The 20,959-nt window shown below is 42.2% G+C and overlaps 1 protein-coding gene across 1 annotated transcript in view; it reads right to left on the reverse strand.

Annotated features, from left to right (window-relative positions):
* Positions 1–767: 767 nt before the first annotated feature.
* The window catches only part of EHD3 (EH domain containing 3), a 74,133-nt gene continuing 53,941 nt past the window's right edge, over positions 768–20,959 (reverse strand). Inside the window, exons 4-6 of the mRNA XM_003416058.4 lie at positions 5,450–5,862; positions 4,620–4,784; positions 768–1,392 (exon numbers count right to left, since the gene is read on the reverse strand). Of these exons, the coding sequence (XP_003416106.1) occupies positions 865–1,392; positions 4,620–4,784; positions 5,450–5,862 (1,106 nt within the window). The 3' untranslated portion in view covers positions 768–864. The remainder of the gene's footprint in view (positions 1,393–4,619; positions 4,785–5,449; positions 5,863–20,959) is intronic.

Genomic DNA, 20,959 nt, shown 5'->3' on the forward strand with positions numbered 1-20,959 from the left:
GTAGGATCATGTATATAAAATGCCTACCAAAGTGCCTGGCACAGAAGAGGGCTGGATAAATGTGAGTCGAGTATGAGCATCCAAATATCAGGAGGAGCAATTATGGATCTCACAAAACCTATGGAATCTCACCACCACCTTGACTGTCTTTGAGTAAAGACTACAGGACAGCTTCTTGCTTTCTTTCCTACTGATGTTTTGCTTCTCTCTCTCTTTCTGAGATTCTCTGAAAAGAAGAGCTGGCTGAGTTCAAAGCCAGGTTTTCCAAGCAGAGGAAAGAACAGGGTTCACAGGCCATTGTCTCAACTCTGAAACACAGTGTCCTAGAAGATGCTTCTTCACTTCTCCTCCCTGCAGCAGCCCCTGCCCCTTCAATGTCATCTCCTAGCCCCTAAGCAGATTTCATATAAGGAAGCCCAAGAGTTTAAAAAAAAAAAAAAAAAATAGCACCATAAAACAACAGTGAATTGCCTATTAAATGAAAAGCCTTTTTTTTATCCACTCAGAGTCTGGGTTTGGAGCCACTGGGAGACTAGGGGTGGGCAGGCCATCTGTGGGTTAGTCAACTGTATCTATGGAAAAAGGCAGGTTGCTAAGTAACGAAGTAGGAAGGAATGAGGGATGGAGACATAGGCTTGAAACCTGGGGCCACGGGAGTGTTTTGTACTTCCACCAATCCTGAGAACTTGGAGATGGGTCCAAACACGGATCAGCCTGGAAACCTGGGGATTGGAGTTTCCTCTCATCTACAGTGCAGTTCTCAAGATCTGTGTGTCTGTGTGTCTGTGTGTCTGTGTGTATCCCATCACCTCTCCCATCTCCTCCTCCAATGCCTGCCTGCCCTGAACACCCTCTCCCTCCCCATCACTCAGCAACTTTCCTCTTGGAAGGGGGCAGAAGGTGGGCAGGCAGCTCATTAGGCAACTCATGACCCTCCAGCTTGACCTTGATGAGGTGGTTGGCCAGTGCGAACTCCTCGTCATCCAGCATGCCATCCTTGTCAATGTCAGCCAGCTTCCAGATCTTCCCCAGCACGCTGTTGGGCAGCTTGGAGCGCACCATTTCCTTCTTGGCATTGGCACCTGTGATCTTGCCATCCACAGGTGACAGGGTGTAGAAGATCTCGTCGTACATGGGCTTGTCTCTGGCCACCACCCACTCAGCTTCGTCGATGCCCTCACCAGCTCCCTCCCCATAGCCATGCCCAAAGGGACCATGCAGAGTGCCCTCGAATGCTCCTCCCTTCAGGACCTGGACTGGCCACTGAGTCTCCTCCTGGCGCACCAGCACCATGAGCTGGGCAATGTCTTGGGCCAGCATGTTGTCCACCACCTCCAGCAACTTACTTTTCAGGGGCTGGAATTTGCTAAAGTCCTGGGCCTGCAGCTGGTCCTGGGAAGAAGGAGAGGAAAGAAGGTGAGGAGAGAACACAATGAAAGGAGATTGTGCCTTTGCTGGTGAGGGTGCCTTCTAGTAATACTGGAGTGTTCACAGTCTGTCTCCAATGAAAGGAGTTTGGCCTAGAGACTAAGTTGATCCACATTAAAGAGAGAGGAGAGAAAAGGCTAACTAGGCTGACGGAGTTTTTTTTTAGGAAGGAATTGGGTGGTAGCAGGATTTGAGAGAAGTGGGTTGGGGAAGAAAGGAAACTTTAACAAATATTAGTTTGATAGGTTTATTTGGATCCCCTTAATGTTATTCTGGAAATGCTGGTGGTGTAGAGGTTAAGAACTATAGCTGCTAACCAAAAGGTCAGCAGTTTGGATCCACCAGGTACTCCTCGGAAACTCTATGGAGCAGTTCTCCTCTGTTCTATAGGATCGCCATGAGTTGGAATTGACCCGATGGCAATGGGTAATGTTATTTAGAGAGCAAATAATGAAATTTCTCTTTAGGTTAGTTTTGGCTCTTCAGTAGTGTTACTTGAATGCTACACACCCTTGAGACTGAGTCATGTGGGTCTCTAATAAGGCTTAGCCTTGTAATAATACACTGTTAGTGCTCTTACAACATCATGTCATTCATTTCTCTGCTGAGGTAGGAAAATCACATTCTGTCCCCATTTAGAGGAGGAAAAACTAAGGCATCAGCAACTAAAACACCAAATCATATCAGAAGCCAAAGTCATCCCCAAACCAGTGGCTGGTAATCAGGGTGGGCACTGGAGTTACCTGGAGAGAGTTTTCCAAATATTGGCCTCTCCCATGAGGGTTCGGATATAGTAGGCACAGGCAGACATGTAGATTTGGAAAGGCTCTCCTTCCTTGCCTTCACAGGACTACCCACACCAAATCCTTAAAAGAAATATGCTCTACTTTGCGTGGCTTTGAGGTTTTGAAAGGTACGAGTTCAGAACACCAAATTTTCCCTTGACCTCTGGAGAGTGACAAGCAAAGAGCTCCCTTCTCCTGCCCTGGCTCTGCACATGGAGATCCCTGGACACTGGGGAGATGTCAGTGCTCAGGGAACTGTCACAGGGACAAACACATCAAGTTCACTGCACAAAAATTCAGAAAACACTCCAGCTACCTTCCAAGAGCAAGTGTTAGCAAGGACATTTCTCACCTCCCTTCTAGGGCAGGGCTGAAGCAGGGAGGTGGCTGGGGGTGTGAAGGGAAGGTGTCAAGGATGCCCTTTCTCCTGCCCTCAGGGCAGAACCTCCCAAGGCCCCTTCCACCTCTAAGTCCTCCATGTCTCATCCAGTCTGTTCACATCTAGGCGTGCTTGGTGGGCTCCCAAGTAAACCAAAACACCAGCTGCCATCGAGTCGATTCCAACTCACGGTTACCCCGTGTGTGTCAGAGTTGAACTGTGCTCCACAGGGTTTTCAATGGCTGCTTTTCAGAAGATCGCCAGGTCTTTCTTCTGAGGCACCTCTGGGTGGACCAGAACCTCCAACCTTTCAATTAGCAGGAAGCACATTAACAAGTTGTACCACCCAGGGCTCCCAAGTAGGGGGGTCCCAATATCTTCCAGGGGGGCAAAGAGGGTGCTCCCATCACCCTACACGCACACCCCAACAGGATAGCCTTTACATTATTAATTCAGTACACTTAACAACAGAACACAGCGTTGGCCTGGCAAACAAATTAGACGATGAAATCATCTTCTATGTTACAAAAGGATTCCTCACGTTAAAAAAAGGGGTCACATGGTCTGTTTAAAATATCATCTTCCAAATGTTTGTTTACACATCAGTAAATCTTAATAGGAGAAACTAAAAGCTGAAGCGTTCCAAGCTACTGCTGACTGTCAAACATATTACACTAAAGCAATTCTGAAATTAGTGGCTTGTTCATAGTAGGTGGTCATACAAATGAATGAATATATGAACAAATACATGTTTTGAATGTCTTTTTTTCTTTTATCAGACAAGAAACTAAAAATACCTTTTCAAGACTACAGTAATGTTCTGAAAACCCTAATCTGCAGAAACTGGCTCCCAACCTAAAAATCATTGGCTACAAAAGCACCCAGCATGACCTTCACAGGGCATCAAGGTGTAGTAAGACTATACAGAATATAGGCTTGGAGGTCATAAAAAATTTAGTGCCACAAAATAATAATAATGATAATAATAATACTAGCAACAATATCTATTATTACTATTGCTGCTACTATTTTTTTGTCTATTTATCTAATTAAAAAAAAAAAACTTTTTTTATCTTGAAGTAGTTACAGAGTCACAGGAGGTTGCAAAAATAATACCAAGAAGTCCCATGTGTCAATCACGATGTTGATATCTTACAAAACTACTGCTACTGCATATTAAGGGCTTAGTCTGTGCCAGGCTCCATGGTGAATGCCTTGTAGATATTATTAGATTGATGCTCACAACGACCATATAAAGTGGGTGCTTTTGTAGCTTCAGTTTATAGATGAGGAGAATGAGGCCCAGAGAGGAACTAGTTATGGGGTGGTGGTTTCTTGCCTGGACCTTAGAGAAAGCTCTTGGCTGTATGATTTGCAGCCTACTATTTTTTTTTATACTGTACTCAGAAAAACGCTGAGACCTTAAGCAAGTTAATTGCTTTTGTACACCTCAGTTTCCTCATCTGTAAAAGGATAAAAATGCCTCCCTCAGAGGACTGCTTGGGGAATAACATGAGAAACCATGTGATGGCACCTGGCCCAAGATAGGGGCTCCCAGTGTGTTCAGAAGATGGGGAGCTTCCAGATGGACTTCTGCGTCTCTGTGGCTTAATTCTCCTGTCCCAAATCATTCCTAAGTGGGAGCTTTGAGATAAACTCAAGTTCTACAGACATAACACTGAAGGATCTGGAGAACCTATGACAGGTGACTCATCCCACTTTATAAGGATGTGGTGGTTCAGACTGAGGAGGATCATGACTGGAAGTATGAGATCCTCAGACATCATCTAACACACCTGCCCTCAGAAGGACTTGGTGTTTCTCCTGAGACCCAGATATCACACCTCTTGAATCAGACACAGTTCAACAGAAAAGATTCAGATCCTTCTTTCTGCTTTCTGATTCTGGGTTCAGTTTCCACCTGGGGGATCCAAGGAGTGCTTCCTTCATAATCACTCTGATCAGTCAGCTCATGTGACACTGTCCTTTGTCTTAGGATGCCACGTCCTTCCTTCCTCCCTCATTACCTGCATCCTCTTCAGGTTGGGAAAGTCCCCAGGTGAGATCTGGTGCTCTCTCTCAATCCGGACATAAATCTCAGCCAGGTTGCTCACCAGCCCCTTCTTCTTGTTGTCCTTTCCAAACACAGAGGGCATCTCTTTCTTCAGAGAGCTGATGATATAGGCATGGACCTGAAAACCAGGGTAGAGAAAGATCTTTGGATCAAGACCCTTGGCCCGTCCCTTCCATTTAGGCTTGATCTCACCCCAATCTCTTCCCATAAATCCCTTGCTCCTCCTTCTCCTCTTACTTTTAAAATCATTTCTATCTCTAACCTCTTTCTCCTATATGGCTTGGAGTGCTGAGCTGTTTTCCTGCATCGCACAGGAAAGGAGAGACTGGGGGGTGGTGAAGATGGAGCAGCAAGTGATGGTGATGCTGATTACAATGAAGACAAGAACAACAGATGACATTTCCTGAGCACTTCTTAGGCTGGCAGGCACTGTGATGAAGGCTTTTACATTCTTTATCTTAACTAATCCTCCAACAATTGTTTTATTTTACAGATGTGGGGATACACACAGAGAGACTAATGACCTTGCTGGAGTTTTGGTTCACCCAAGAAATGGTAGAGTCTGGCTCAATCTGAGTCTGTGATCCTAACCATCATACTATGCTGTCCCCTAAGTGCCAGAGTTGGTATAGCTGATGTCTGTGATGCAGGGCCACACAATACTCTCACATGGGCAGGCACCAGTTCAGTTGTTGGAGGAGCAACCCTCAGCTGTTGGCACTGGCTCCCCTCCCCTCACAAACTCTAGGCCATGCTGCCCATCTCCCCAAGGGGCAGCCTCACCTTGGCCAGCCTGGCTCTCTTGATGAGGTCATTGAGCTTGCGCAGAGCAGCATTTCGGGGCAGACTCTGGATGTCTCTGAACAGGTCCTGCTCCTCAGCCTCAAAGAGCTTCCGATTGTCAGGGATCAGAAGGGGGTGGGACCAGAAGGAGCCGATGTAGACCCGGATCACTTCCGGGGTGTTCACAATCTTCCCTAGAGACCACATGAGAGCCCCATACACCCGCATCAGCTGCTGTGTCTCGATCTGGTCGGCTTTGTTTAGCACCACCCGCATCTTGTCCTCGTGGTTTTTGAGGGCCTTGATGACCTCTGAGAACTCATCGGAGATGTCCAGTTTGTGGGCGTCAAAGAGCAGAATGATACGATCGACCCTCTCGGCAAACCACTGGAGGACAGCTGCAAAGTCATACCCTGCCAGCAGATAGAACAGTCAGGGGGAGGGATCTGTGCAGGGAGAGGTAGTCAGGTGAAGTGGAAAGAGCACAGACTTGGGAGCCAGACACATCTGGATTCAAATCCTGACTCCTCCATATTTTAACTATTTGGCCTTGGGCAAGATACTCAATGTCTCTGAGCCAGTACTTTTTCACCTATAAAATGAGCATAATAATAGTACCTAGTTAATAGAATTATGAGGATTAACTACACCCAGAGCCCGGCATATAGTAGATGCTCAGTAAATGCTCGTTATTATTAATAACATTATTCTTATAAAGTCAGCCACTAGCTAGCTCCCCATCCTTGCTTACTGTATTTATTAGCCAAGAGTTACTGGAAAAAAATTTTTTTGACACATAAATTGCATAAAGATACAAAAATTCTTTGCAAGGCCAGAAAGAAACAAAACAGTGAAGTGTAAAATACTGATAATGATTTAGACCATGCCCATCACTGGTCTGGAAGAATCTAAGGTTCTTCTTATAAAAATGCAAGGCTTATTCTTACCTATGTTCACAAGTTCACTTCTTTCCTTACTTATCAGCTACACCCCAGAATTCCCAACTCTTAAAACCACAAGAGGGGAGGCGGAGCCAAGACGGTAGAATAGACAGATACTTCCGGCAAGCCCTCTTTACAACAAAGGCCCCAAAAAACAAGTGAAATGAATATATTTATGACAAGCTAGGAGCACTGAGCATCAAAGGCAAGCTTAGAAAATGAACAGCGGGGAAGGGGGAGGAAGAGACAGATCAGAAGCGGACAGGAGTTCCCGGACATGAATTACTGGGAGCCCTCAGGTATGATTCCCGGAGCCGCGGCAGCAGGCTGGTACTATCATTTGGCTGCAGTTTCCTCAGGAAGAAGCAGCCAGCCACACAGCCTACTCATACCTCCGGAACCAGAGAAGAATGGCACTCTCAGCAAAAGCTAAGCACTCGCGTATATTTTACCACACCCCCCCCCCCCACCGCCAAACCGGCTTCAGTGGCTGAATTCCCTGGGTCTGAGATAGGCATTGTTGAGCACCTAGAGCCATTCTCCCGGCCTTGGAGAAGAAAAAAAATTGCATTTGGGGGAAAAGATAATTTGCCACCTCCACTAACCGGGGGAGCTCAGGAAAAAAACGGCTCCTGTCCAGGCATAAAAGGTCTGTGGACTTTGAGCACCTTTTCCCTCTGCATGGGCCTGTGTCGGCCTATTTCAGAAGAATAGGCCCTTGTTGCCAGACTCTAGCCATTTCAGCTGAGATGAGAGGTGGGTGTTTGATGTTTGACCTTGCTTTGCCTACTAAACAGGGTCCTCACCTACCCACATCAGGGGCCTAAGGACTGGTGGCTCCACTCAGGTCACCCAGCCACCCACCACAGGGGTCCAAGGATAACTGGTACCTCCCAGTCCTTACAACCAAAAACTTTGGGTACCCATGTCCGTCTCCAGAACCCACCCACCTCCATGCTCTAGGGAACAGGGATGCGCTTTCCTCAGAGACACTCTGGGGTCGGTTCTCAAACCCCTGCCTTGTTCAGAGCATGACCCCCTGCTGCAACAAGATACTGGTACCTACACCAATCACCTCTGCCCCTCTAAGACTGTAGAACAGAGCCTGTACCACATACCTGATAATCAGCTACCTGGAAACCTGAGCTGAATTCATACAAGAAAACTGAGTGGACTCCTAGACTTATATACCTGATAATAGCTCTAGCCAGCTGGGGACAGGATGTCAGGGCGCCAAAGGTGAAAATAATCAATTTAGCTCACTCAAGGAAACCATTTGGGCATACCAAAACAAAACAAAGCAAGAAGCTACAACACAGTAAGCAAACATAAACTAATACAATAACTTATAGATGGCTCGGAAACAACAGTCAATATCAAGTCACATTAAAGAAACAGACTATGATCACCTCAACAAGCCCTCAAAACAAAGAAACCAGGGATATTCTAGATGAAAGTGCATTCCTGGAATTACCAGAACCAACATATGAAAGTTTAATATACAGAACCCTTCAAGACATCAGGAAGGAAATGAGGCAACACACAGAACAAGCCAACGAACATAGATAAAGCAATTGAGGAAATTAGAAAGATTATTCAGGAACATAAGGAAAAATTTAATAAGCTGGGAAAATCTATAGACAGGCAATAATCAGAAATTCAGAAGATTAACAATAAAATTACAGAAGTAGACAACTCAACAGAAAGTTAGAAGAGCAGAATTGAGCAAATAGAAGCCAGAATTCCAGAACTTGAAGATAAATCACTTGGCACTAATACATTTGAAGAAAAATCAGATAAAAGAATTTAAAAAAATGAAGAAACAATCTTTTGGGACTCTATCAAGAGAAATAACCTATGAGTGATTGGAATACCAGAACAGGGAGGGATAACAGAAAATACAGAGAGAATTGTTGAAGATTTGTTGGCAGAAAACTTCCCTGATATCGTGAAAGATGAGAAGATATCTATCCAAGACCCTCATTGAACTCCACATAAGGTAGATGTTAAAAGAAAGTCACCAAGGCATATTATAATCAAACTTGCCAAAACCAAAGATAAAGAGAGAATTATAAGAGCAGCGAGGGATAAACGAAGGCATCTACAAAGGAGAGCCAATAAGAATAAGCTCAGACTACTCAGCAGAAATCATGCAGGCAAAAAGGCAACGGGATGGCTTGTTTAAAAAATTGAAGGAAAAAAATTGCCTGCCAAGAATCATGTATCCAGCAAAACTGTCTCTCAAATATGAAGGTAAAATTAAGACATTTCCAGATAAACACAAGTTTAGGGAATTTGTAAAAATCAAACCAAAACTACAAGAAATACTAAAGGGAGAAAATCAAAAATATCAGGTATCAGCCAAAGACTAGAACACTGCGCAGAGCAATCAGAAGTCAGCCCAGACAGGGAAATCAAAAAAACAAAGCAAGATTAAAACAAAACAAAACAAAACCTCAAAACAGGATAACAGCAATGTTATTATACAAAAGAAGACAACAGTAAAACAATAAAAAAGGACTAAGAAATGTAATCATACACCTTCCATATGGAGCGGAGATATGGCGATACGAAGAAATAAAAGTTAGGTTTAAATTCAGAAAAACAGTGGTAAATAATAAGGTAAAACAAAGGAGACAAACTATCCTACTCATCAAAATAAAGTACACGGGAAAAATACAGACTCAGCAGAAACAAAATCAACAACAACAAAAATAAGGAAAGGACAATATATAAAGATAATCTACTCAGCACATAAAATTAAGTGGGAAAAAGAAACTGTCAACAACATACAAAAAAAGACATCAAACTGATAGCACAAAATTCATACGTATCCATAGTTACACTGAATGTAAATGGACTAAATGCACCAATAAGGAGAAGAGAGGGGCAGAATGGATAAAAAACCACAATCCGTCTATATACTGCCTACAAGAGACAGGCTTTAAACTTAGAGAAACAAACAAACCAAAACTCAAAGAATGGAAAAAAATATATCAAGCAAAGAACAATCAAAAAAGAGTAGAAGCGGCAATACTAATATCTGACAAAATAGGCATTCAAGTTAAATCCATCATAAAGGATAAGGAAGGAAACCATATAGTGATTAAAGGGACAATATACCAAAAAGATATAACCATATTAAATATTTATGCACCCAATGACAGGGCTGCAAAGTACATAAAACAAAACCTATCAGCATTGAAAAATGAGACAGATGGCTCCAAATAATAGCAGGAGACTTCAACACACCACATTCAGTGAAGGACAGGATATCCAGAAAGAAGCTCAATAAAGACACAGAAGATCTAAATGCCACAATCAAACAACTTGACCTCATAGACATATAGAGAACACTCCACCCAACTGCAACCACGTATACTTTCTTTTCTAGTGCACATGGAACATTCTCTAGAATAGACCACATATTAGGTCATAAAGCAAGCCTTAGCAGAATCCAAAACATTGAAATATCACAAAGCATCTTCTCTGACCATAAGGCCATAAAAGTGGAAATCAATAACAGACAAAGCAGGGAAAAGAAATCAAACACTTGGAAACTGAACAATACCCTGCTCAAAAAAGACTGGATTATAGAAGATATTAAGGTTGGAATAAAGAAATTCAAAGAATCCAATGAGAATGAAAATACTTCCTACCAGAACATTTGGACACAGCAAAGGCAGTGCTCAGAGATCAATTTATATCAATAAATGCACACATACGAAAAGAAGAATGGGCCAAAATCAAAGAATTATCCTTACAACTTGAACAAACAGAAAGAGAGCAACAAAAGAAACCCTCAGGCACCAGAAGAAATAAAAAAATAAAAACTAGAGCTGAACTAAATGAAATAGAAAACAGAAAAACAATTGATTGAATTAATAAGACCGAAAGCTGGTTCTTTGAAAAAATCAATAAAATTGACAAACCATTGGTCAAACTGAGAAAAGAAAAACAGTAGAGGAAGCATATAACCCAAATAAGAAATGAGATGGGCAATATTACAACAGACCCACTGAAATTAAAAGAATCATATCAGATTACCATGAAAAATTATACTCCAAAAAATTTGAAAACCTAGAAGAAATGGATGAATTCCTAGAAACACACTACCCACCTAAACTAACACAAACAAAGGTACAACAACTAAATAGACCCGTAACAAAAGAAGAGATTGAAAAGGTAATGAAAAAACTCCCCCCCCCCCCCCGCAAAAAATCCCTGGCCTGGACAGCTTCACTGCAGAGTTTTACCGAACTTTCAGAGAAAAGTTAACACCACTATTACTAAAGGTATTTCAGAGCATTACCAAACTCATTCTATGAAGCCAGCATATCCCTGATACCAAAACCAGGTAAAGACAACACGAAAAAAGAAAATTACAGACTTATAGCCCTCATGAACTTAGATGCAAAATTCCTCAACAAAAATCTAGCCAAGAGAATTCAACAACATATTAAAAAAATAATTCACCATGACCAAGTGGGATTCATACCAGGCATGCAGGGATGGTTCAACATGTAACCCATCACATAAATAAAAGACAAGAATCACACGATTTTATCAATTGATGCAGAAAAGGATTTTGACAAAGTTTAACACTCATTCATGATAAAAACTCTCAGTAAAATAGGAATAGAAGGAAAATTCCTCCACCTAATAAAGGGCATTTATACAAAGCCAACAGCCAACATCATCCTAAATGGAGAGAGACTGAAAGCATTCCTCTTGAGAACAGGAACCAGACAAGGATCCCTTTTATCACTGCTCTTATTCCACATTGTGCTGGAGGTCCTAGCCAGAGCAATTTGGCTAGACAAAGAAATAAAGGGCATCCAGATTGGCAAGGAAGAAGTAAAAGTATCTCTATCTGCAGACGACATGATCCTATACACAGAAAACTGTAAGGAACCCTCAAGAAAACTACTGAAATTAATAGAAGAGCTCAGCAGAGTAGCGGGATACAAGATAAACACACAAAAATCAGTTGGATTTCTCTACACCAACAAAAAGAACATGGAAGAGGAAATCACAAAATCCAATACCATTTACAGTAGCCCCCAAGAAGATAAAATACTTAGGAATAAATCTTACCAGAGATGTAAAAGACTTATACAAAGAAAACTACAATACACCTCTCCAAGGAACCAAAAGAGACCTACATAAGTGGAAAAACATACCTTGCTCGTGGATGGGAAGACCTAACATTATAAAAATGTCTATTCTACCAAAAGCCATGTATACATTTAATGCAATTCCAATCCAAATTCCAATGACATTCTTTAATGAGATGGAGAAACAAATCACCAACTTCATATGGAAGGGAAAGAGGCCCTAGATAAGCAAAGAATTACTGAAAAAGAAGAACAAAGTGGGAGGCCTCACTCTACCTGATTTTAGAACCAATTATACTGTCAGAGTAGTCAAAAGAGCCTGGTACTGGTATAACAACAGATACATAGACCAATGGAACAGAATTGAGAATCCAGACATAAACCCATCCACAAATGAGCAGCTGATATTTGACAAAGGCCCCAAAACAGTTAAATGGGGGAAAAGACAGTCTTTTTAACAAATGGTGCTGGCATAACTGCATAAAAAAAAAAAAAAAAAAATGAAACAAGACCCATACCTCACTCCATGCACAGAAACGAGCTCAAAATGGATCAAAGACCTAAATATAAAATCTAAAATGATAAAGATCATGGAAGAAAAAATAGGGACAATGGTAAAAACGATAAAGATCATGGAAGAAAAAATAGGGACAATGGTAGGAGCCCTAATATATATATATATATATTTTAATATATATATTTTAATATATATATATTTTTTAATACATGGCATAAACAGTATACAAAACATTACTAACAATGCAGAAGAAAAACTAGATAACTGGGAGCTCTTAAAAATCAAACACCTATGCTCATCCAAAGACTTCACCAAAAGAGTAAAAAGACTACCTACAGAATGGGAAAATGTTTTTAGCTATGACATTTCTGATCAGCACCTGATCTCTAAAATCTACATGATTCTGCAAAAACTCAACTACAAAAAGACAAACAAACCAATTAAAAAATGGGCAAAGGATATGAACAGACACTTCATGAATGAAGACATTCAGGTGAGCTAACAGGCACATAAGGAAATGTGCAGGATCATTAGCCATTAGAGAAATGCAAATCAAAACTACAATGAGATTCCATCTCACTCCAACAAGGCTGGCATTAATCCAAAAAACACATAATAATAAATGGAGAGGTTGTGGACAGACTGGAACACTTATACAGTGCTCGTTGGAATGTAAAATGGTACAACCAATTTGGAAATCGATTTGGCACTTCCTTAAAAAACTAGAAATAGAACTTATAGGATCCAGCAGTCCCACTCCTTGGAATATATCCTAGAGAAATAAGAGCCTTTACATGAATAGATACATGCACACCCATGTTCACTGCACCACTGTTTATAATAGCGAAAAGACGGAAGCAACCAAGGTGCCCATTAATTGATGAATGGATTAATAATTTATGGTATATTCAAACAATGGAATACTACACATCAGTAAAGAACAGTGATGAATCTGTGAAACATTTCATAACATGGAGGAATCTGGAAGATATTATACTGAGTGAAATTAGTGAGTTGCAAAAGGAACACTATTTTAAGAACTTGAGATAGTTTAAACAGAGAAGAAAATATTCTTTGATGGTTATGAGGTGGGGAGGGAGGGAGGGTGGGAGACAGGTATTCACTAATTAGATAGTAGACAGGAACTACCTTAGTTGAGGGGAAAGACACCACAGAATACAGCCGAGGTCAACACAACTGGACTAAACGAAAAGTAAAGAAGTTTCTGGAATAAACTGAATGCTTCGAAGGCCAGTGTAGCAGGGGCGGGGGTTTGAGGACCAAGGTTTCAGGGGACATCTAATTCAATTGGCATAATAAAATCTATTAAGAAAACATTCTCCATCCCACCTTGGAGAGCGGTGTCTGGGGTCTTAAACAGTAGCAAGAGGCCATCAAAGATGCATCAATTGGTCTCAACCCACCTGGATCAAAGGAGAATGAAGAACAACAAGGACACAAGGTAATTATAAGCCCAAGAGACAGAAAGGGCCACATAAACCAGAGACTACATCAGCCTGAGACCAGAAGAGCTAGATGGTTCCCGGCTACAACTGTTGACTGCCCGGACAGGAAACACAACAGAGAACCCCGAGAGAGCAGGAGAGCAGTGGGATGCAGACCCCAAATTCTCACAAAAAGACCAGACTTAATGGTCTGACTGAGTCTAGAAGGACCCCAGTGGTCATGGCCCCCAGATCTTCTGTTGGCTCAGGAGAGGAACCATTCCCAAAGCCAAGTCTTCAGACAGGGATTGGACTGGACAATGGGTTGGAGAGGGATGCTGGTGAGGAGTGAGCTTCTTGGATCAGGTGGACATTTGAGACTATGTTGGCATCTCCTCCCTGGAGGGGAGATGAGAGGGTAGAGGGGGTTATAAGCTGGGGAAATGGACACGAAAAGAGAGAGTGGAGGGAGGGAACGGTTTGTCTCGTTAGGGGGAGAGCAATTGGGAGTATGTAGCAAGGTGTACATAAGTTTTTGTGTGAGAGACTGACTGGATTTGTAAACTTTCATTTAAAGCACAATAAAAATTATTTTAAGAAAATAAAAAAAAAAAAAAGGGGCGGGGAACAATGAGAGGTTTCTTCCTTAGAATATGATCAAGCTTCCAACTGTTATATCTTGGTTACCTGGTACTAGGCTACTTCAGGTCAGACTGATTCTAGAAGCCCCAGAGTACCCATTTTGCTGAACCCTGAGTAGCTGTGGATCTGGGAGGGGCTAGAACGGGAGGCACTGCCAACAATCTGCACATCAGCCTGATTCACTGACACTTGGACCTGTGTATCCATAAAATAAGGGGACAATAGATGAGAAAGTGAGGCAAAGTGACTTGTTCAGGGACACACAGCCCATAAGCAGCAGTGCTGGGATAAGAACAGAGGCATCAGACTTTCCCAGTGTGAGTGGGGCTCTCAGGTCCCCCTGCCATTCCCCTGTGGCACACCTCTGGCACCTTGCTGCAGGCAAGACCCTCCCTTGGACTCTGGTGTATCCAACAATCCTGGCTCCCCATTGCATAAGGGTACAAGAGCACACACCCTGGGATCTAAAGCTCATTGCCACCTTTTGAACGGGAAACCAAGCCATCAGGATAAAGGCAGTAGTCCTTGCCCTGTCTCACAGAGGGAGCCTGGAAACCAGGGCAAAGTCATTAGCCAGTTGACTTGTGGCTGGGTCACAGACTTATGAAGCTCTGGCTGTCTGTAAAAGTAGTCCTCAAACTTCAGTGTGCATCAGAAGGTTTGCTAAAACCTGGATTGCTGGGCACAGACCCAGGATGTCTGATTCAGCAGATCTGGGGTGGGGCATGTCTAACAAGGTGCCAGGAGATAATGATGCAATTGGTCCAGGAACCACTCTGAGAATAACTGATCTACAACAATGATAGCTAAGACTTACATAGCATTCACTAGGTGCCCAGTACCATTCCAAGTGACTTATAATCATCAACTCCTTAATTCTCACAATGACCTCTGTGAGGTAATAGATACTAATATTAGTCCCATTTTTCAGATAAGTAAACAGAGAGGGATGAAGTTGGTTGCCCGAGGTCATTTAGCTGGTAAGTGGTAGGGCTGGGATTTACATTCAGGAAGGCGTCTCCAGACTTCGTGCTATTAACCACTCCTGAACTGACTTTCAAATAAGGTGATATCAGACAGACCCACAGTCTTAGATGGGGTTGGGGTGAGGGTGGATGGAGTCAAGGTAGGTAGGTTTCAGAAGCATTCTTCCCCTGTGGCATCTTTTGAACATCCAGGGACACCTAGGGGTGTATATATTTAGGGCAAGTTGAAGTATTATCACAAGGGTGACGGTGGTTCAGTGGTAGAACTCTTGCCTTCCATGCAGGAGACTCAGGTTCGATTCCCAGCCAATGTACCTACCTCATGGGCAGCTACCACCCATCTGTCAGTGCTGGCTTATGTGTTGCTATGATGCTTAACAGGTTTCAGTGGAGCTTCTAGACTAAGATAGACTAGGAAGAAAGGCCTGACAATCTACTTCCAAAAAATTAGTCAATGAAAACCCTATGGATCACAACCATCTGATGCCATTGTGCATGGGGTTGCCATGAGTCAGGGGTGACTTAATGGCAGCTAAAAGCACCACCACAAAGTATTATCACAGGGGCAGGGACAGGCTTAGCATGGACAGGGAAATTAGGTCCTCCAAAGCTTCTTGGAAGACCCCTTTAATTTAAGCTTGCCTGGTGGCTATAAGAGAATTCTAACAAAGGTAAAACTCCCCTCCAGATACTCCGCTCTGTCTTAAACCACTGTCTTTGGTAAATGGTATTATCCCCAAGTGTTATTACCTCCAAACGATTTTCTCCAAGATCTGTCAGCTGCTCAATTAACACACATTTTAAGAGTTTTTTCTTCCTGCTCCTGTGATAAAAATGGAAGACTCAGGAGGCGAGGAGGAGTTTAGAGATCAATAATCCACCTTCCTGATTTACAAATAGGGAAACTGAGATGCTGGGGAAGAGGTGACCCATCGTCATCCAAGTTCCACCCCCGAGGGAGGGTCCCTACTTGGGGCATATTTGAAGTCACCACGTAAACTAGATTTAGCCTTTTTTATTTATTTATGTAACTTTTTTTTTTTTTAATTAACTTTTTTTGTGCTTTAAGTGAAAGTTTACAAATCAGGTCAGTCTCTCATACAAAAATTTACATACACCTTGCTATACACTCCTAATTGCTCTCCCCCTAATGAGATAGCACACTCCTTCCCGCCACTCCCTCTCCTCCTGTCCATTCAGGCAGCTTCCGGCCCCCTCTACCCTCTCATCTTCCCTCCAGGCAGGAGATGCCAACATAGTCTCATTTGTCTACTTGATTCAAAAAGCTCATTCTTTACCAGTATCATTTTCCATGCCATATTCCAGTCCAATCCCTGTCTGAAGAGTTGGCTTTCGGAATGGTTCTGTCTTGGGCTAACAGAAAGTCTGGGGACCATGGCCTCCCAGGTGCTTCTAGTCCCAGTCTAACCATTAAGTCCGGTCTTTTTATGAGAATTTGGGGTCTGCACCCCACTGCTTTCCTGCTCCTTCAGGGGCTCTCTGTTGTGTTCCCTGTCAGGGCAGTCATCGGTTGTGGCCAGGCACCATCTAGTTCTTCCAGTTTCAGGCTGATGTAGTCTCTGGTTTATGTGGTCCTTTCTGTCTCTTAGGCTCATAATTACCTTGTGTCTTCAGTGTTCTTCATTCTTTCTTGCTCCAGGTGGATTGAGACCAATTGATGCATCTTAGATGGCCGCTTGCTAGCGTTTAAAACCCAGATGCCACTCTCCAAGGAGGGATGCAGAATGTTTTATTAATAGAGTTTTTTTTTTTTTAAGTTATCTGATTTCTCTTCTGCATTCTTAGTAATGTTTTCTATATTGTTTATGCCATGTATTAGGGCTCCTAATGTTGTCTCTATTTTTTCTTCCATGATCTTTATCATTTTAGATTTTATATTTAAGTCTTTGATCCATTTTGAGTTAGTTTTTGTGCATGGAGTGAGGTATGGGTCTTGTTTCATGTTTTTGCAGATGGATATCCACTTATGCCAGCATCATTTGTTAAAAGGACTGTCTTTTCCCTAATTAACTGACTTTGGGCTTTTGTCTAATATCAGCTGCTCATATGTGGATGGATTTATGTCTGGATTCTCAATTCTTTTCCATTGGTCTATGTGTCTGTTGTTGTACCAGTCCCATGCTGTTTTGACTATTGTGTTACTATAATAGGTTCTAAAATCAGGTAGAGTGAGGCCTCCCACTATGTTCCAGTGCTTTACTTACCTAAGGCCCCTTTTCCTTCCATATGAAGTTGGTGATTTGTTTCTCCATCTCATTAAAAAATGTTGCTGGAATTTGGATCAGAATTGCATTGTATCTATAGACAGCTTTTGGTAGAATAGACATTTTTATAATGTTAAGTCTTCCTATCCGTGAGCAAGGTATGTTTTTCCACTTACGTATGTCTCTTTTGGTTTCTTGCAGCAGTGTCTTGTAGTTTTCTTTGTATAGGTCTTTTACGTCTCTGGTAAGATCTATTCCTAAGTAGTATTTAATCTTCCTGGGGGTTATTGTAAATGCTATTGATTTGGTGATTTCATCTTCAATGTTCTTTTTGTTGGTGTAGAGGAATCCAACTGATTTTTCTATGATTATCTTGTATTCTGATACTTCGCTGAACTTTTCTATTAGTTTCAGCAGGGTTTTTTTTTTGAGGATTATTTAGGGTTTTCTGTGTATAAGATCATGTCATCTGCAAATAGAGATCATTTTACTTCTTCCTTGCCAACCTGGATGCTCTTTATTTCTTTATCTAGCCTAATTGCTCTGGCTAGGACCTCCAGTACAACGTTGAATAAGAGTGGTGATAAAGGGCATCCTTGTCTAGTTCCTGTTCTCAAGGGGAATGCTTTCAGAATCTCTCCATTTAGGATGGTGTTGAGTGTTGGCTTTGTATAAATGCCCTTTTCTATGTTGAGGAATTTTCTTCTATTTTGCTGAGAGTTTTTATCATGAACGAATGTTGGACGTTGTCAAATGCCTTTTCTGCATCAACTGATAAAATCATGTGGTTCTTGTCTTTTGTTTTATTTATATGGTGGATTACATGAATTGCGTTTCTAACGTTGAATTATCCCTGCATGCCTGGTATGAATCCCACTTGGTCATGGTGAATTATTTTTTTGATATCTTGTTGAATTCCACTGGCTAGAATTTTGTTGAGGATTTTTGCATCTAAGTTCATGAGGGATATAGGTCTGTAATTTTCTTTTTTTGTGATGTCTTTACCTGGTTTTGGTATCAGAGATATGCTGGCTTCATAGAATGAGTTTGGGAGTATTCTGCCCTTTTCTATGTTCTGAAATACCTTTAGTAGTAGTGGTGTTACCTCTTCTCTGAACGTCTGGTAGAACTCTGTAGTGAAGCCATCTGGGCCAGGGCTTTTTTCTGTTGGGAGTTTTTTCGTTACCTTTTCAATCTCTTCTTTTGTTATGGGACTATTTAGTTGTTCTACTTCTGTTTCTGTTAGTCTAGGTAGGTAGTGTGTTTCTAGGAATTCATCTGTTTCTTCTAGGTTTTCAAATTTGTTAAAGTACAACTTTTCACAGACATCTGATATGATTCTTTTAATATAAGTTGGGTCTGTTGTGATATCGCCCATCTCATTCCTCATTCGAGTTATTTGTTTCCTTTCCTGTTTTTCTTTTGTCAGTCTGGCCAATGGTTTATCAATTTTGTTGATTTTTTCAGTAAACCAGCTTTTGCTCTTTTTAACTCTTTCAATTGTTTTTCTGTTCTCTAATTCATTTAATTCTGCTCTAATTTTTATTATTTGTTTTCTTCTGGTGCCTGAGGGTTTCTTTTGTTGCTCTCTTTCTATCTGTTCAAGTTGTAGGGACAGTTGTTTGATTTTGGCCCTTTTTTCTTTTTGTATGTGTGCGTTTATTGATATAAATTGACCTCTGAGCACTGCTTTCACTGTGTCCAAAGGTTCTGATAGGAAGTGTTTTTATTCTCATTGGATTCTATTATATTTAGCCTTTTTATGCAAGGAAAGATGCTCTTTCTGGTAAGGGCCAAGGCCCATGAATGGGCTTCTGGCCAGGGCTCTGCCTAATTACCAGGTAGGGGCATTACCAGTCCCACCTTATAGATTGTCAGCATGAGCTTTGAAAGATACAATGACTTACCTCAGTCCACCCTTTGTATAGGAAGCAAACCTTGGGACACAATCTCTAGCTCTCCAACTCCAGGTTTAATTCTTGTTCTAGCTGGCAAGACTTTCATGTGGTTATGACATCTTATTTCACCCTCACACACACCCCAGAAGGGGAGGTGGAGCCAAGATGGTGGAATAGACAGACGCTTCCAGCGAGCCCTCTTTACAACACAGGCCCCAAAAAACAAGTGAAACGAGTATATTTGTGACAAGCTGAGACCCTTGAGCTTCAAGGGTAAGCTTAGAAAATGAACTAAGGGGCAGGGGGAGGAAGAGACTGTTCAGATAGAGAGGAGAGTTACTGGACCTGAATTGCAGGGAGTCCTCGGTCACCATTCCCAGAGTGATGGCAGTGGTGGGCTGGTACTAGCATTTGGCCACAGTTTCCTCAGGGAGAAGCAGCCAGCCACACAGCCTACTCACACCTCCAGAACCTGAGAAGAACGGCGATCACAGCAAAAGCTAAGTACTTGCATATATTTTACCGCGCCCCCTAACCCCCAAGCCAGCTTCAGCGGCTGAATTCCCTGGGCCTGAGATAGGCACTGTTGAGCACCTAGAGCCATCCTCCCAGCACTGGGGAAGGAAAAAATTTGCAATTGGGGGAAAAGATAATTTGCTAGCTCCACTAACCAGGGGAGCTCAGGACAGAAGCAGCTCCTATCCAGGCATAAACCGTCCGTGGACTTTGAGCAACTTTCCCTTCTTCATGGACCTGTGTGGCCCTATTTCGGGAGAATAGGCCCTTGTTAGCAGACTCCAACCATTTCAGCTGTGCGGTGGAGATGTGGGTGTTTGATGTATGATATTGCTTTGCCTATTAAACAAGGTCCTCGCATACCCACATCAAGGATCTAAGGACTGGTAGCTCCACTCAGGTCACCCAGCCACTCATGACAGGGGTCCAAAGATAACTGGTACCTCTCAGTCCTTACAACCAAAAACTTTGGGTGCCCATGGTCTGTCTGCAGAACCCACCCAACTGCACGATCTAGGGAATGGGGATGCACTTTCTTCAGAGACACTCAGTGGCTGGTTCTCAGCCCCCTGCCTTGTTCAGTGCATGACCCCCTGCTGCAATCAGATACTGGCATGTATACCAATCACCCCTGCCCCTCTAAGACTGTAGGGCAAAGCCTGTACCAAAACACTTGATGATCAGCTACCTGGAAACCTGAGCTGAATTCATACAAGAAAACTGAATGGACTCCTAGACTGATATACCTGATAACATCTCTAGCCATCTGGGGACAGGATGTCAGGGATCCAAAGGCAAAAATAAACAAGCTAGCTCACTCAAGCAACCCATTTGGGCATATCAAAACAAAACAAAGCAAGAAGCTATGACACAGTAAGCAAGCATAAACTAATACCATAACTTATAGATGGCTCAGAGACAATAGTCAATACCAAGTCACATAAAAAACAGACCATGATCATCTAAACAAGCTCTCAAAACAAAAATTCCAGGGATCTTCTAGATGAAAGTGCATTCCTGGAATTACCGGAGCCAGAATACAAAAGTTTAATATACAGAACCCTTCAAGACATCAGGAAGGAAATGAGGGAATACACAGAACAAGCCAAGGAACACACAAATAAAGTAATTGAAGAAATTAGAAAAATTATTCAGGAACATAATGAAAAAAAGTTTAATAAGCTGGAAAAATCCATAGACAGAGAGCAATCAGAAATTCAGAA

Source organism: Loxodonta africana, chromosome 26 (assembly GCF_030014295.1).
Source record: "Loxodonta africana isolate mLoxAfr1 chromosome 26, mLoxAfr1.hap2, whole genome shotgun sequence".
Lineage (NCBI taxonomy): Eukaryota > Metazoa > Chordata > Mammalia > Proboscidea > Elephantidae > Loxodonta > Loxodonta africana.